This window comes from Podarcis liolepis (assembly GCF_965112155.1).
Source record: "Podarcis liolepis genome assembly, chromosome: 2".
In the NCBI taxonomy this organism is placed as follows: Eukaryota; Metazoa; Chordata; class Lepidosauria; order Squamata; family Lacertidae; genus Podarcis; species Podarcis liolepis.
In genome coordinates, this window is record NC_139555.1 from 84,912,704 (window position 1) to 84,931,238 (window position 18,535).

Below are 18,535 nucleotides of genomic sequence, written 5' to 3' on the forward strand. Positions count from 1 at the left end.
ATTGTGTCAAGCCAAGGGCTATCCCACACTTTCCACTCCATTTTCCTGTTACTGTACACATAGAAGCGGACACACAGCAATGGATCCAAACTACAAGAAAGAAGATTCCACCTAAACATTAGGAAGAACTTCCTGACAGTAAGAGCTGTTCGACAGTGGAATTTGCTGCCAAGGAGTGTGGTGGAGTCTCCTTCTTTGGAGGTCTTTAAGCAGAGGCTTGACAACCATATGTCAGGAGTGCTCTGATGGTGTTTCCTGCTTGGCAGGGGGTTGGACTCAATGGCTCTTATGGTCTCTTCCAACTCTATGATTCTATGATAAAGTACGGTGTTTTGGGGAAACGGGTTTTTTACGCAACGTCCCCCCCCCAAACCACTATAACTGTGTGAGCAGAGTTTGTTGATACACGATTGTCACTATTTTCAAGTGGGATTCAATTTGGAAACTCCCTATGGCTAAAAGAAACAGGGAGGACCAAGTCACAGTGTTTTGCTCCCCCCAATTCCTGGTCCTTAGTCCCCCTGTTCTGTGACTACAACACACACTTTCCGGCACCAGAACACGCCATTTTCCTAACAGCAAAGAGGCGCAATTGCATTACATTGATTACATTAGCTTGCAGTGAATGGATTTTCTTGTTGCAGGTGGAAACAGGTTTTATTTAGTTCAGTTCTGCAAGTAACAGGAAGTTAATCCAAGGCCGCTATCAAGCAGGGATGGGGAATCTGAGATCCTCCAGAGGTTGTTGGACTTCAGCTCCCACCGTTCCCAGCCTGCGAGGCCAACAATGGTGTAAGCAGGGATGATGGGATTCATAGTCCAGCAACATCTGGGGAGCCATGGGGTACCACTCAGTAGATTTCCCATTGAAATTAAGGCACTTAATTTAGGCTTGAACCCTTGAACCCCTGAACACTTATTATTTGTTAAATTTATAATATATATACTGCCCTTCATCTGAAGATCTCAGGGCAGTTTACAATATAAAATCACAGCAAAAACCCATTGACATGCATAGGTTACACTGTTAGCCATCTTCATGAATTTCAGTGTGTCTACTCTTAGTAAAACATGGACATTTTTACTCCTCAATGGCAGTCCCTCCAGAGCCCCCCAGTTTAGCATGGTTTTCTCTGTCCTGGTTCATTCTGGACACAGAGAACACCATTTTTAAGTTGGGAGCTTCAAGGATGCTTCCTTCTGATCTTCTGGCCCGCAGGCTGGGCAGGGCAATTTCACAGTTTCTTGCCCCCTTGCAGGAGGGTGTAAATGAACCATATAAATGGCTGAGGTGATCTGCTGCCTTAATCACTCATTAGAGCCCATAGTTAAATTTGGAAAGAAGACAGCTATTAGCATGGTAGGTACCATGGAAACAAAACTCTCCACTAATGAGAGTTGCCACTTCCCTGTTTAGGGGGAGTGCAGTGCATGGGGGGAAATGAGAAGAGGAACGCAGAGAGGGAAGCATAGGGTGCAGTGGTGGGAGGGCAGGGAGGAGCAGGCTGCAAAGGAGGAGGTGCTCAGGTGAGCAGAGCAAGATGTGAGCAACCACCCTGGTGAGATGTTATTTGCAAGTCTGTTCTCACAGAGCTCCTGTTCCACATTTCCAAGTGGGCTGAAGGTTATGTAAATAGTCTTTATTTAGAACTGACAACCACAGTGTTAGCGATGGGCAAAAAGCTGTATTTGTTTTTACTTTTTGAAAGTGTAAAAATAATTATCTCCTTTTGTTCCTCCCCCCCCCCTTTTGCTAAAGCTTAGCTCTGTTGCTCCTTTGTCTTTGAAACTGAATATATATATATGTGTGTGTGTGTTCCATTTCAAAGATATAGAGGCATGCAAAGATTAGGAGTTCTTCCAGACAACCTGATTATTGAGCACTAGCAAGATGTACCTGGCGCTGCTCAGCAATTTGAAGGTGGGGGAGGAATAGTGTTATGAGTTTGAGGAGGAAGTAGGCTGTACTTGCCTGGATCTAGCAAGTGGTAAAATCTAATTAAGGATTCAAATTCCTGGATTAGCCAAGCTAGCTTTCTGGTGAGGTGATAGCCTAGGACCAGTTAATGGGCACTTAAGGGAACAAAGAAAGTGGATCTGTGCCTCAGCTCGCCAGTAGTTGGAAAGACAAAGGCCAGAGTGGAGGGTGGCATTATGTCAGCTAGAAGGTTGAAGCAGAAAAGGCAGCAGGCTAAGGAGCCAGCCAGCCAGCCAGCCAGCCAGTGATGCTCGATTTCTGTTTGAATCCAAGGCTGCAGCTACAGGAGAAGCAAGACCTAACTGGGGTGTAAATGCTTGGAACCTCTCCATCGTAGGCTCAGGTTGTATATATGTGTAAATAAACCATATACTGTATAATAAAGACACCACAGTCTCCGCTGTGCCTCATTTCCAGAAGGAAAAACGAACCCTGGGTAAGCGCCTGGAACCCCTGGAATCTTGCACCGCTCAGAGATTGGGTTGGTGTGCAGCAATAGAGATTTTTAATTTGTGAGTTTGGGTGCTGTGCTTGCATGCGCACACACTCACACATAGCTCATACAGGGTGTTTATATGTCTTCTTATTAATAATTCGTTCATCCTATACTTTTCAGTGTATTCCCAATTCTCCACAAGGTCATTTTTTAAAGGAGGGGAGATGTAGATTTGTTATGCTAGAGCAACAAAGTGCTTTAATCCAATTTAACTGCACAAACTTAAACTTTGGGATGTGCTTGAATCCCTCCCACAACATGCTGACAGTCTGGAGATGATCTAGGTAAAAATATAGCAGCTTTATTGGACAAACTGGACAAATATAGCATCAAACCTTGGGGCATATGTGGAGAAAGTTCCTCAGTACTGTTTATCATCTCTAAACTCCAACAAAGCGATGTATACTTTGTTTGTGTGCACTTGCAAGCATCCCAATGGCCTTTTGCCCACATCAGAATCAAGATTCAACATAATCTATGGAAGCAGCACCCACATTTCCCCAGACTATAGGCTAAAACCTTTTCTTCTAGTGTTGACAGTATAGCCGTGAAACATTCACATGTAAATGTTTTAACTGTCAAATACATCCTACTTACAAAGCACACAGGAAGGAAAAGGTTGAGTCATGAGGCTCACAGCTTCACTTCTTTTCTAGATTAATTCTTTCTATTAAACACATACACATGTTGATTCAACCCTAGCACAGTGTTCTGCATTGAGCAACTTCTTGTGAAGTTCATGCTACCTTTGTGTGTTTTATGAAACGTTTATTGATGTTTCAAGGTAAAGTTGATGAGTCATAAACAGGGTAGGAAATATATCTCACTCTCCTCATTTTTCCTCTGTTCAAGCTCCAGTAGCAGGAATTTTAAATATGGGCTGGCTACACATTACACTTGAAAAGTGAATGACTGCTTCCCAAAAGCCCTAGACCACTCATTCTGGACCCTCACACCTATGATTCTCTTCCCTTTTCAGCTCTTTCTCCCTTTCTCACTCCTAGGATCTCCAGGGCTACTACTGATGCGACATCTGCATTCTCAGCTCACCCTTTCTCTACCTCAGTACAAACCACCCCAGGTGAGCAGTAGGTGATGGTAATGGCACTAGTGGCAGCAGCAGAGATTGCCCTTCCTTAATGCTCTAGTGTCAAACTCAGGACAGAAGAGATGGATAAAGGACCAATAAGACCAACCTGGGTGGAAAGTTCTGAATGTCCCAGCCTGCCTTATGGTAGCAGAAGACCAACAGAGAAGGGCTCTAACTCAGTAGATGAACACATGCAAAAGGTCCCAGGTTCAATCCCTGGCACTTCTGTGTTGGGATAGAGAAAGATTCCTGCCTCAAACAGTGAAGAGCTACTGCTAGACATAGCAGACTAGGGGTAACCCATGTGGTGTGCTCAAAATGTTGTTGGACTACATATCATCCATTGGGCATGTTGGCTGGGACTGCTGGGAGTTGTAGTACAACAACACCTGGAGGTCACCAGTTTGGCTATCTCTGTAATAGACAGTGCTGAGCTAGAGAGACCAATGCTTTGACTTCGTGTCCTACAGCTTTGTATGGACCTCCTCTTCACTCCATATGGAAACTATAAGAAGCAAGCCCCGAGGTATTAAGGCAAGCAAAATCCTTCATTGTATAAGGCACCAAACCAGAACTTTAGGAAACCATTGCTGATAGTTTATTCCAAACTTCAAGAGAACTAATGTTCTATCTGTTCTAGCTGAGATTCAACACCTGGACGGTTATGGTTGTACAGTATGCAGGACTGTATGAAAGAAGGCTGCTTATCTGCAAACTCCGCCATCAACACAGGGCCAATGCAATCTGACTTTTGAGCCAATACCACCTGATTATGAGACTAATAGCACAATCCTATGTGTGTTAACTCATAAGTAAGTCCCATTGAGTTCAGTTGAGCTTACTTCCAGGTAAACAGGTACCGGATTGCACCCTAAGGCCATCTTTTGCATTCCATTTGGCCCTCTGCTGACAATTTAATGGTTTCACAGTATTTATGTCAGTATAGAATTCTGATTTCTGAATGTGCAAATGTTTTCTTGATTCTTTAAGCGACTGCAAAGGCTCGCATTCACTCCAGATGCTTTAACTAACAGTTGTCCTGGCATTTTTAGGTGTCCAGGAGACCTTGCTGGCCATTTATATGAAAGTCTCTGTTCTAAGCTCCACATATCAACTGCAAGGGAAACCTGCATGCCTATTACTCCACTAAATCAGGAGGAGGAGGAATGAGATCCCGTGGGTTCAGCTGAGCAACAAGACAGACATCATAGCTATCATGCATGAGGACGTTGACAGCCACAACATTCCACTGATTTTCCCAGGTGTCCAGCTCTAAGATCTCTTTGGTGATAACTTCATGGCGAGCTGCAACCAAAAAAGAAAAAGAAAAATGAAATGCAACATCAACAAAGGAGTCAAGAAAGCATCTTTGATGTAAGTAACAAAGCAAAAAATTCTTTTATGTTATGCTTAGATTAAAAGGAGATATGGCAGTGACTGAAGCATGATTTGCAAACCCAATATTTGTATTCCAAGCTGTATAATGTGTCTGGAAACTCCAGGTTGTGCTGATTTGACCTAAGAATGCCAAGTCATTTTTTGCTTGGCTTATAACAAAAAACATCATTCATTGAGTATTGGTTCTCTCCTTTGACCACTGTATTGCAAAAAGAAATAAAGATCAAAAATAAACGAAAGGAAATCAATAATTTAATTTCTTATCCTCATCTATACTGAACAGGATACAAGTAACATGGGCATTCCCTGCTAGCAGGAGTTTTAATGAAAGGGCCTGCTTGCCTGTAAAAGCCTCAGTAGGGTTTTGCCTATCTATGCTGGTGCTACAACTGCTTTTTATTGACAAGAAAAGGAAAAGAAAATGTACATCAGTTCAGGGGTTGGGGAAAAACAACACTGAAGACACTGCAAGACAGTGACCAAGCAATGATAGCTTCTGGGTTATCTGTAAAATGTGAATGTCGGAGAAAGGATAGCAGTTATTGAAAAAAGGGCTAGTGTGCAAACAATCCAATTTGTTTTGGCTGCTTGGACAGAGTTAATAGTTATTTGGGCCCTGTCCCCAGCCCCCCAATTCAAGGGATGGTGGGGACCTCACCCACAAATAAAAAGCTTGCATGCCAAATAATCTAATATTACTCGCACATAACTTAAACCTAGTTCTATATTTATTTCACTGCAAGTAAATGACTTGTTTTACATTTCCCAGTGGCTACAATGATATGTTAGGATAGGAGCCCTCAGTAAGAAAGGGCTCTAAATACCAGCTTCTCATTGGCATCTGCTGGGCCACTGTGAGAACAGGAGGTTGGGCTAGATGGGCCTTTGGTCTGGTCTAGCAGGGATCTTTATGCTCTTATGACTCCTGGCTCTGGGCCCTGTTGTCACACTTGCCCTGCATTCACATCTCGAGCACTAATTTGCTATGGCTGGAATCTTTTGGTGTGTGAAACGGCATAACCCTGCAGAAAACACATTGCAAGGGATGTGGGATGGTTTCCCAATGTTTGGCGTGGTCATGGAAAAAAGAGAAACTAAAATGAGTAACTTCGGCAGGCAGCTGCAAATCACACACAAGTGAACAAACTAATTAGAGTGGATGTTGGCTTGCAAGTAGATTCAGCAATCGTTAGATCTGCATTAAAAGGTATGTATGCTATCCTAAGTATGCCATTCTAATCCTGGTTATCTTACATTGTTTTGTTGTTGTGGATAAAACTTAGGGTACTTTCACTTAGAAGGATGAGACCTGCCTCTTTAAACTTAACTCGGAATGCAATTACTAAACCTTTATTGGCTGCAGTGAACATTCAACATCCTTTCCAAATTCTTCCCCAAATTAGTAGCCTTCACATGCGACACACAAAGACATGTCAGACATTCTCAAATGCATTGTGTAAGAAAATGCCCTCCAGGCTTCTGGAAACTGAGTTTTGTGGTTTCCATGGGCATGAGTGTTAAGCAGCCATCTCCTTCGCAGGGTGGAGACAACTTTCAGTGCCTCTCTTGTACTTTGCCTGTTTGGAAAAACTGATGGATTTGGCAAGAGCAGTTAGATTCAAGCAACTCTGTTAAAGCCAGTTTTTATAAAGAGCAGCTTTTAACCATGGCTGAGCAATCGTACCGTAACAAAAGAGCCACCAAGCAAGAGAGAATTTTGCTTCAGAGTTCTTTCCCCCCTCTTCTTTTATAGGTGAACGGAAGAGCCATTTATTTTCTAGCACAAAAGCTGGGCTTTTTGACACCTATTACAAAAAGCCAACTGCTTTGGTATTAATGAGAAGTTCTTTTAAAGCTACCTCCCCCCGCCCCCAAATACCAGTTAGAAATTTTCAGCTGAACTTTTGCTGTAGCTAAAATGTGTGGATAGGATTTGCTCACCTTTTTCATTCTCTGCTCTGAGGAATTTCTAGGTCTAGCCTGGCTTGGTACAGCCATTGGGGTAGTGGATTATAACTCTTTGAGCAATTTCACACATTGTACAGCAACAAACTTGGGTTTGCCACTGTTCACCCTCAGCAGGGAGTCATAGCCAATTCCAATGCACATCCTCCCAAATGTCTGTTTGTTGCATTCCCACTGAATTTCCAGCAAATTTCTTCACTGTTAACACAGGAAATTATTTACTGGACTCTGACTGGGGCTTTCTCTTCATTTGTAATACAGTGGTACCTCAGGTTACATATGCTTCAGGTTACATACGCTTCAGGTTACAGACTCCGCTAACCCAGAAATAGTGCTTCAGGTTAAGAACTTTGCTTCAGGATGAGAACAGAAATCGTGCTCTGGCGGCATGGCAGTAGCAGGAGGCCCCATTAGCTAAAGTGGTGCTTCAGGTTAAGAACAGTTTCAGGTTAAGTACGGACCTCCGAAACGAATTAAGTACTTAACCTGAGGTACCACTGTATCTCCATTATAATCTTGCCCTTTCTTGAGGACTATAAAAGTGGAACAAGAGGAGAGGCTATTTTGCTGCTTTTCAAGGGTGCTCATTATCCCTTATTTATGGATGATGAAATTATGCCACTGGAATAATGCGCACAGTGATTTCTTTGGCATGGGGTAATTGTTTATTATGATATTTGTATTCTGTGTTTTAATAAATATTGCACTTATGGATTTTATTTTTGTGTAGTTGCATGTCCTGAAACTTTTGAGATGGGGAAGATAGAAAACAAGTTAAATAAATACAGTAGTCCTTTATCACGTTGCATACAGTAACTGCAGTCCTAAGAAGAGAAACCGATAAAGTCACATACTGTACATTTCATTTCTCTAGCTTTTCACTGCTCACAAAATTGACATAGGTCTGCAAGAACAGGAGATGCAAGCTTATGTGCTGAAGAGGGGAGTGAACAGCTGTAAAAACATTGATTTTTTTGAAAAAGGAATAGATCATTGAAATTGTGGAAGCAGTGCTAGGAGAAAAGGAAGCAGCATCGCTGGGTGTCTATGTTTACATAGATCCAATGAGGATTCTTGCTGATGAGGACTCCTTATGGTCTAAAGATTAAAACGTATCTTTTTTTAAAAAAATGCATTTAATGGCAAATAGGAAGGAGAGAAAGGAAGGTGTCATTAACTGGTCAGAATTCCACAGGCATTTATCTGTGCTTGTCATGGAACCAGCTACCAAAAGTGAATGTACTTGTCTTGTTTTGACAAACTAGGTAAAATCTCAATGGATCATTGGAGATTTGGCAAAATGTCACTTATTGTACAATTAGGTCAAGCCTTAAATTCATCTGATGCTGGCATTTAACACCATTATTAGCCAGTTGTGTCCATAGCAAGTATGGCAAGTAATTTATGTTGGAGGCAAAAGGCTGCTAATCTGGAATGTTACATTTTGAGCTTACTTTAAGGTTGTGAAATTTTGGTCTGACATGGTAAAGGAGATTGAAGTGATAACAAGATATGTACAGTACTACTAATTGATCCTTTATTTTATTTGCACTGATAAAGGATCAAACACCATTGGAATATAGGGAATTAGTTCAACAATTATTGACAGTTCTTAAACTGATCATCTTTTATAACTGGGAAAAATGAACTTAGCAACACTGGAGGAATAGATATTTCAAGTATGAGATATTGTACATATCATTAAACTAATCTGCTGATCTCTTTGTGAACAAATTGAATGTGTTTATTAGCTATTGGTACAATAAAGTACAGTACCATGCAAACCCACACATTGGGTTTGTTGTGAGCTTGGCAAGGTGGTTTCAGTTTATATTTTTATGTATAGCTTTGTTCTTTTTTTTTACATTATGGATAGTATCCTTGATGTATCTTTCAAGTCACAAATTTAGCAGTGAATTATTATTTTTAAAGACCAGGTAAGGCTTTAAGACTTTCATGTTTGCACCTCTGTCCAGGATAAGTGCCACTAGCTTACTTTTATTTGTTTTTTATTAGGAAACATACTTGCTTAATATTCCTAGCCATACTATGCTCTGCAAGGGAAGAAGCACTACTTGGAGGCTCATAAACTTCCATTTCCAAGTATGAATGCATTTTGCCAGTCAGACATAACCAGGCTGGGTTTTGCTGTTACAGCTGTATGACAGGCTGACTCGGCCTCCTTCACTCAAGACTGGCCACTGCACGGGGAAGCTTACAGATTGCTTTAGGGTATGCTGGATAAATATTTAATCTACTTCTCTGTTCTTTGAAAATTGCATTCCATATGTGGTTAGAGTTTATACTTACCGCTATGGTACTACATATCGATTGCTGCTGCTACTGTACTTTCTTTCTCTCCCTTTTTATGGGAAAGTTGCATTTTTCAGGAAAGGCAATTTTGAAGATGAAACTCCAACTTCATTCATATCTATCTATCTAGATAGATAGATAGATATTGAATTGCAGAAAAGTGTCTGCAATTCAATATTTGAGTTGTCATGTACTTTTTAATGTTCTTCCATGCAAGAACAGCAAAAAATAGGAAGTTGGCATCTGAAGCACATGACTTTAAAAAAAAATATATGGAAGGGTTGAATCTTATTTTATTTTATGCTGGGTGGTTGCCTCCTGTCCCTTGAACTATGAAAAGGAATCAAATCAAAAGAGTTTGGTTGTCAAAAGTACGTATATGTACATGTCTGCACCATCCCAGGGACCGTAATTTGCAAATTGTAGCATGGTGAGGTCAGAACCCTTAACAAACTAAAGTTCTCAGGCTTCCTCCAGTGCCTTAAATGTATTTTGTGGATGTAACCCAAGTCTAATAATTCTGGGTAAGTTACTTTCATGAATGCTATAACCCACAGAAATAGATGTTGGCAAAAGGAGAAAAGAGGATAAATGATCTGAACAGTGTCGAACAGGAAGGCTGTTGCATAGTCTGGAAATAAGATCTAGTTCCTGAGTCACTGAAATTTCTAAGTCTTTATGTGGTCAAGAACTGCAATAGCAAGTCCCCAGTCTCCCATACTGTTATTATTGTTCATTATCTATGTTATCTAGTTGAGATTCCTGCATTGCAAGGGGTTGGACTAAAAGACCCCCAGGGTTACTTCCAACTTTACAATTCTATGATTATGTCTCCCTGCTGTTCTTCTACCCTTCTCACCTCATCTGCTCTGTCCCAGCCACACCCTCTCTTTTCCTTAATGGGTCCTCAAGATCCCATCACTTTCCCCCAGCACTACCACTCCTTCTAGCCTTGCACGACCCAAATATTTCCCTCTCCCTTCTCAGAAGCAGAGGTGGGTCTATCAGAGGGGATGAAACCATTGTGAACTGCTGCTCTTGGCAATTTGACCCACCAGATATACATTAAGAGAGAGTTCAGCTGCTTTTGCAGCTATGTAGAAGAGAGAGTGCAAAATCTCCGCCCCTTCCTGAACCTAGCATCCTTATCCTTGACATTTTTTTGGTACTCGACACTGCAAGGCTACCTCCTCAGCAGTACCCTGCTATCCAGACAACAGTTTTCTTAATTTTTATCAGATGCTTGAAATCCAGACCAGTTAATTTTACCATTCCATGCATCAGTCTATGGCCACAGTCAGAAATAATTCCTACCCTTAACAGGTTATTCTCCTTATGATCCATCCTCTAAGTTCTCTTTGTACAGTTGCCAAGCTACTGGTTCTAAATCAGGGCCGGTTCTATAGTAGGAATTCCTTCCTAGAATCATAGAATCATAGAGTTGGAAGAGACCACAAGGGCCATCGAGTCCAACCCCCTGCCAAGCAGGAAACCCCATCAGAGCACTCCTGACATATGGTTGTCAAGCCTCTGCATAAAGACCTCCAAAAAAGGAGACTCCACCACACTCCTTGGCAGCAAATTCCACTGTTGAACAGCTCTTACTGTCAGGAAGTTCTTCCTAATGTTTAGGTGGAATCTTCTTTCTTGTAGTTTGGATCCATTGCTCCGTGTCCGCTTCTCTGGAGCAGCAGAAAACAACCTTTCTCCCTCCTCTATGTGACATCCTTTTATATATTTGAACATGGCTATCATATCACCCCTTAATCTCCTCTTCTCCAGGCTAAACATGCCCAGCTCCCTTAGCCGTTCCTCATAAGGCATCTTTTCCAGGCCTTTGACCATTTTGGTTGCCCTCCTCTGGACACGTTCCAGTTTGTCAGTGTCCTTCTTGAATTGTGGTGCCCAGAACTGGACACAGTACTCCAGGTGAGGTCTGACCAGAGCAGAATACAGTGGCACTATTACTTCCCTTGATCTAGATGCTATACTATTGATGCAGCCCAGAATTGCATTGGCTTTTTTAGCTGCCGCGTCACACTCTTGGCTCATGTCAAGTTTGTGGTCAACCAAGACTCCTAGATCCTTTTCACATGTACTGCTCTCAAGCCAGGTGTCACCCATCTTGTATTTGTGCCTCTCATTTTTTTTGCCCAAGTGCAGTACTTTACATTTCTCCCTGTTAAAATTCATCTTGTTTGTTTTTGCCCAGTTCTCTAATCTGTCAAGGTCGTTTTGAAGTGTGATCATGTCCTCTGGGGTGTTAGCCACCCCTGCCAGTTTGGTGTCATCTGCAAATTTGAGCAGGATGCCCTTGAGTCCATCATCCAAGTCATTGATAAAGATGTTGAATAAGACCGGGCCTTGAGTGGACCCAAGGGAAGCCGTCAGCTCCGCCCCCTGGCACAGCCCATGTCCAAGCCTGCATCCCCATTCGCCAAACCAGGATGCAAGCCAAGATCCGGCTCCTGATAGGTGAGCGGACTTCTACAATCACATGGTACTCTTTGAGCTCCAGAAGTCATCAAATTCCCCTTGCGTCCTGAGAGCATCAGTTGGGGGTGCTGTTGAAACTGATGTTATTAATTCCAAAAAGATACTATCCTAGCACTTTCTAGTGCTTTCTCTTCCATCCTACCGCTCTCTCCCATATGCTTGTCTTATTGTACAACACAGAAATAATAATGAGTAATCTTTATATGATTGCAGTAGATTAAAAGCATCATATAGTTATGCATTGTCTTGATATTTATTATTCAAAAACAGAAAGAGCATAGCCCATTTCCCCATAAATCTATCTGGCTGATTTATATGTGTTATGTTAAAGAAAGTTAATTTGATCATTGTTACAGGAGATGATATTTTCTCAGTCCAATCTAATAAGGATGGTACATTGCTGTTTTCCCAGTTCTTTGCTTGCATTATTTTTAAAGCTGTTAATAAATGGACTGTCACTTCCACAAAACCTTAAAAGCACTATTTTAGGCTCAAGAGGTGTATAATGATCACCCATTTCTATGATGGTATTATAACTATATTCCAAAAAAAAAACCTGGATGATAAGGCACTATCAAAATATATCCATAAAATCTGCTCTTCTTACCCCACATCTCCAACAATTATCCAGTCCTGTTTGATATATTAAATTCAGCTTGTATGGTGTAACATACTATTGATACAGGATTTTGAAATTATTTCCCCTTAAATCTGCTGATACCAGCCTACATAGAATATGACTCCATAACCATTTCCATTCATCTGTTCTTATTTCAGATCTAACATCCCTTTCTCGTTTTCTCATAAAATTACTGTTTGTTCTGTATCTCAAATCATATAGTAGAATTTACCTATGGCCCCTTTCATGTTTACTTTATTTTATTAGTGTTCCATATTTTGTAAGTATAAAAGTTATTGCTCCCCTAATCTGAAAGAACTGAAACGCTGGGTGTCTTGTTCCTCCCATTATTTTTGTGATTTTCTCATAGGCAATATTTTGTCCAGTCAATAATACATTAATAACATCTAACCCTGTGATTTACCAATCTTTAAAAACTCCTATTAGACCAGAATCAGGGTTTATGAATTCATTATAGAAAAATGAAGTTAATGGGGAAAGTCCTGGGCATACCGTTGCTTTAACTTTGACAATTATGCCTTCCCAATTGTCATCGTCGTACCACAGCATATTTCGAAGATCTCTTTTTTCCAAGTAATGACTCTACTTCTATGATATTATCTGGAGAAAACCAATCCTTTATTAAAGCTAATTTTATCGCTTGACAGTACCAAACTATATTTGGAATTCCCAGACCTTTTCTGTCTACTTTTTTATATAACATCTCCAATAATTTTGTTTTAAAGAGTTCTGTGTTACAGCCTCTTGTGCCTGGTAAAAATATTGGGCAAATGTGCCTGTCCGACAGACTGAAAAACTGAATAGCTTAGAAGTGGCAATGGGGATTCATGAGATAATGGGGATTCTAGCATGCATCATAGAACCAAAATGTTGGCAGGGGTTGCAAGGCCTTGTGTGGTAGGAGTGTGTGGTTTAGGGACTTCTCCAAATGAACTGTTTATTGAGTGTTCATCCCAATTTACTTGCACAAAGCCTGAGCGAAGGTTATACAATATCTGCTCTTTGCTGAGCATTTGTTCTGATTTGTTTGCAGGGAGGTTATACATCATCCCATCAGCTGATCATGATTCCAGACTTTTTAGGGCATTTCCCCATCACTTTTCTAACTGCAAAATGTGTGTTTTTAAAGTTGATTTGTTGCATCAGAGCCTTTAATCCACTTTTGTTGTGTAAACCTACATTTCTAGTATGCAGTTGAATCCCTCACACAAAATAGTGACAGTCTCTGGAGGCAACCTAGAGCTGTGTGTCCCACATGCAAAGAAGGCATGTCTGCAGCCCCAATAGTGCCATATTACTCTGGCTTGGGAGTCATGTACACTGCAGCACATTCTTGGTTTGGAGCTAGCCATGCGGATTATGTAACTCCAATCCTGCGACAACTAGTTTTGGGGAGTGTCCTCCCTTTCCCAACTCTATGAGTATAAATCAAATGGAAAGACTTTGCTTTGGGTACTACTGCCATCAGAGTTGGAGTTGTTTCCCACCAGAGACAGGACCTTTTCAGTGGTGGCACTCAAACCATTCACTGTCCAGTTGAAGCCTGCAAAGCCCACCCAATTTAGGCCTATAGCAAAAACTCACTTTCCCATCTAGTTTTTAAGTTGAGTCATCTATGTAAACAATGTGTTGTTGCAGCCCTGATGATTGCTGATGTTTTTCTTTCTCATACTGTTTCTCTATAATTGTTTTTATAATGCTGATATTGCTGACTTGTTATTTTAAACCACATCAAGAGCCATATGTCAATAGCATAGACTAATAGCATAGAATAAAATTGATTGCTTAATGCATAATAATTTCAAACTAACAAAATATCTGCCAATAAGCTGGGTAAGTGTGTGGGGGGGGGCACATTGCGGGGACCCATGGGTCTCCTCTTAGTGGAAGTCAGACCATACAACACCAAGGGCAAGAGGCAGGTTTTAACCCCATTGCTTACGGCCATCTAATTATATTTCCATTTGGGAGCAAATGGTAGGCATTCTGTTACAAAATAACATAAAAGAGAAGATTTTGTAAATATTACTTATAATATTATTTATTACTATTTATTATTTATTACATTTGTATATTGCCCTTCACCTGAAGATCATGCAACAGCTCACAACACAAAAAACAAACAAAATGAGAATACAAAATAACTAATGAAACAAAAACAAACCAATGACCCCCCCCTCCCATACATTTAAAAGGCTGTAGAATATTTAATCAGCCCTGGTTATAGAGAAATGTCTTTGCCTGGCACCTAAAGATATGTAATGAAGGAGCCAGGCAAGTCTCCCTAGGGAGAACATGCCACAAAATGGGGAGCCACTGCAGAAAAGGCCCGTTCTTGTGTTGCCGCCCTCTAGACCTCTCATGGAAGAAGCGCACAAAGAAGGCCCTCAGAGAATGCTCACAGGGTCCAGGTTAGTTCATATGGGGAGAGGGGTTGTGGTCCTGAGTCATTTAAGGCTTTAAGGTCAAAACCAGCCCTTTGAATTGGGCCTCGAAACCCTTGCTCTTGCTTACTCCCACCCCAAAGCAACTCCCCACAAGGAACAACACCCTTTCTGCTGGCTAAAGGTGCAAAAAGGGCTGGCTTCCTCATGAGGCAGGAAATCCAGCAGCTGTGGAGGAGGGCCAGGTGAACAGCTCACCTTCTCCACTGATGGCCTCTGGCTGCTGCTACCTCTGCAAGTGAAGCACCAGTTCTCCACCACCACCTCAAGTTATCTGAAGCTGGTGCTTGCCCTTTCCTTTAGTGAAGCATACTAAATGTGACAATTGTGTCAGGCAAACACAGGCCACAGCTGTCAGCCCCTGGACGCCCGGAGGTTTAGCTTGAGAGTGAAAGAGCCGTAATTGAAGCATTGTGCTACCAGTCTGCAACAACTCTCTTGAAATCAGTAATATACGGGCAATGGCTTAGCAGTCAACCCACTTGGAAAACACAAGGCAGCTCTTGTCCACTGCATATTCCTGAGTGTTCATTTAAAGACAATAGCCTCTTGGGGCAAGCAAAGCTATAAACTGTAATTGACATAGAGATTCTAACGCAAAACGGCCTTGCAGAACCTCCCACTGCTGGATTGAATATTGCTGACAACTGGAGGACATCACTATTTGCGACACTAGGATATAATTGGAGAGGTAGAGGTGGAAAGGAGCTGAGCGGGCAGAATCACCAGAACAAAAAGATTGATTCCTCCCTGCCTTAATGTTATCATTAGATGCATATTAGCAGAATCAGCACAGTTAATAAGCAAATAACTGTTTTACTGCTTTAATGGAAGAAAGAGTGTAGATTCCTGGCTGATGTCAGAGCAGGTTGGAAAAGGGATTTCAAGCAGAGTTTTCAAGCTACTTATAATGAGCTCTCTTAATGCTTCAGTTGTATAGAATAATGGGAAGACAGCAATTACTAATAGCAAGGACGAGCCAATATTAAGCAGCAAATCAAGCGCGAAAAATCATAGCTGCCTGCAGTCTCAACAGTTCTCTGAACAGACTCCATCTCAGTGTCAAATGGACGCCATAGCTGCCTCTTCAGCCCAGCTCACTGTTTATGCAAACTTTGAAAAGAATGAGACTTGAGGGCTTGTAGCTGTGTGCTGATATGCAGCCAGTATTGACGTCCACTGGCCTGAACACCACTTGGGATTATCAAATTGTAATATTTACATTGTAATATAAATAATTATTTTACAGACATTTCAGATAAATGCACAGTCTTGAAAGCAGCTGTCAGGGGCGCTGGTCACATTTGTTCACTTTGCAGTACAAACACATACTGAGTTTTGTGAGTTCATGCATTTGGGAACCTCCAGCACTAGTTAAGGATCTTGTTTACATGCTGTTTCCCCAACCTCCAAGTTTGGGCTACATTTTGCCATCCCTTTAAGGGCACAGGTGTGGAGGAAAGCTATCCCACATCTAAATAACAGGGGGAAAGGGACTATTCTAAGAACTCTCCAAAGCAACTAACTTGAGCAGTTCAGCGTGCAAAGTCAGTTTTTCGTGATGATGAGATTTGAGGTTTGTCATTAGCCCTTCTTTCGTCGTGGCAAACCTTTCTGTGAAAAACACCTCCCTTTTTCCTTCCAGTGCCAGTCCCGCCTCTCTCTAGATCAGGATAGGGCTCCAATTCCCATCATAATGGCATTTTTGACAGGGTGTTTATCATGGCAGTTCTGACGTACAAAAGGCCTTATTCAGAAACTGTATGATGATAAGTCAGTTAGTCATGCTGAATCTAATTGCTTCATTTACTTGATGCATGCCATCAGTACTCAGAATTTGTTCACCTACTAAGTTTCAGCTTTTTGTTTTTCAGATCTGAATGAAAATAAAAGATGAATAGAAGCCCGCAAAGAATAGGCAGGTTAGGGCAAATCAGTATGTGAAATCCACCTGCAGGCACACACAACTGAACACACAATTGTTCAGAGTCCTTTCATTCTTAGCATGTGTATATCTTTTGCACCCAGCTCCAGGTGGCAGAACTTGAGATTTCATTTAAAAATAATGAAGTAGAACCCACAAATCTGAAGTCTGCTAATCCCTGTCCTATGTCACAGGATCTCTTCATAATCCTTAACTTGCTCCTTTGTGAGATTTTGAGCCCATCCAAACTTTTCCGTGTGACATTTAACTACGTCCTGGCCAAGGTCACAGAAGCTGGATTGCAAACTGTTAAGTGCTACACACCAGCTCAGCCAGTCAGTGCTATAGGCTGCACTATCACAAGTGCAGGGCCCCTTCACTCTGGTGTTTTATTGATGAAACAATTGTGCACTTATACTGAACTGTCTACACAACATTAGTTGTTCTGCAATGCTCCCTCAATGTCACCGCATGGTTGCCCTCTGTCAAGGTACTCTTGCACTATAGCACAGCGAAAGTGGGAGAAAAGACGCACACACTTTGAATACTTGTTGTACACAAAGTGACACAATTTAAGGAGAAAACTATGGGACATGCTCTGACTGGAAACAAAACAGTAGGTATACCCCAAAACTGTTTCAAGGGAAACCAGCATTGTGCGTAACTACCTTGATACCACCATGAGCACAAATCATCCTGAACGCACAATAAAAAGTATGCCTGGAGGGCCCCACAAGATTTACCACAGAAATACAGCGATTTATTATTACCATCATCACCAGTGTTCTGAGCTGTACAGTTCCAGGCCTCTTGAGAATGCATGAATATGTCTGTCTTTTTATTTTATTTTTTTAAGAATGGCAGTGGGAAGAAGGGTTAGTTTTGAATAGAATCCAGAACACAGAGCTTTAAAATGAAGTGAGATAACAACTCAAACCTAGCCCAGCTGGAACTACTGTCACATAAAAGATGGATGCATGTTTTGTGGTGTTCCTAAGCAGAGAATCTGGGAAGTAATTAACCTGACTTGACATTCATTAGTGCTAGATAATGTATCTGTCTGCCGGCGTTTTCCTTGTGAAAGGAACTGTGGCAACAGCAGCTGTGTCAGGTGGGAATACATGTTTGATGTACTTAAGACCTAGGTGTATTTGGCAGGCGGGGGGGGGGCAGAGAAAGAAAACCGAACAGCCACAGTATGAGAAGACTGCATGCCTGAAGCCACCTGACAAAATATTTTTAAGCAACTGTATCCAAGTATGCTGATGAGTTAGGAAGCGAAGGATGCCGATTGGTTCAATAGCTGCTACTATGACAATGAAAAATCCATGCTTAGCGTGCTAGTGTGTGTGTGTGAGTGAGGCTGGCCTTGTGGGACAGGGACCAGATTTTACACAAGTGGGACAGTATTATTCTCACTATTTGGGGAACATGAAATCTCTCTCGGGACTTTAATAGTAATGATAAGATAATCTTGTTCTGTGCTTCCTTAGTGCTTATTCTCCTGTAAGCGCCATGAATATATGAAAACAAAGAAAGCAGTCGTGCGCAGTATCAAGGATAAGGAACAGTACACATTGCACACTAGAGCGGGAGTCTGGCCAAGGGCATTGCTGTTTTTAGTTTTGACAGCTGTGAAGATCCACATATAGAAGCTGAAGGACAGGCAAGCCTTCAGATTTTTTCAACGTTCTGGTGTAAACACGGAGTGAGGGCAGGTTCACACCATTGCTCACTACTGGGATGAGAACAGCAAATGGCACTCACTGCTCCAGTAAAGCTGTATAGAAC

The 18,535-nt window shown here is 41.6% G+C and overlaps 2 protein-coding genes and 1 long non-coding RNA gene across 3 annotated transcripts in view; 1 reads left to right on the top strand and 2 right to left on the bottom strand.

Moving 5' to 3' along the window:
• Positions 1 to 2,755: 2,755 nt before the first annotated feature.
• KBTBD12 (kelch repeat and BTB domain containing 12) overlaps positions 2,756 to 18,535 on the bottom strand; it is a 55,186-nt gene continuing 39,406 nt past the window's right edge. The window contains exon 6 of the mRNA XM_083489319.1: positions 2,756 to 4,869. Within this exon, the coding sequence (XP_083345445.1) occupies positions 4,703 to 4,869 (167 nt within the window). The 3' untranslated portion in view covers positions 2,756 to 4,702. The remainder of the gene's footprint in view (positions 4,870 to 18,535) is intronic.
• The window catches only part of MGLL (monoglyceride lipase), a 160,555-nt gene continuing 146,823 nt past the window's right edge, over positions 4,804 to 18,535 (top strand). Inside the window, exon 1 of the mRNA XM_083489422.1 lies at positions 4,804 to 4,938. The gene's annotated coding sequence lies outside the window, so the exon portion shown is untranslated. The remainder of the gene's footprint in view (positions 4,939 to 18,535) is intronic.
• Positions 5,794 to 10,535, bottom strand: LOC310700229. The gene is made up of 4 exons (XR_014522510.1): positions 9,238 to 10,535; positions 7,409 to 8,025; positions 6,106 to 7,165; positions 5,794 to 6,069 (listed from the first exon to the last, which is right to left on the bottom strand). It is a non-coding gene; the product is annotated as an uncharacterized lncRNA (long non-coding RNA).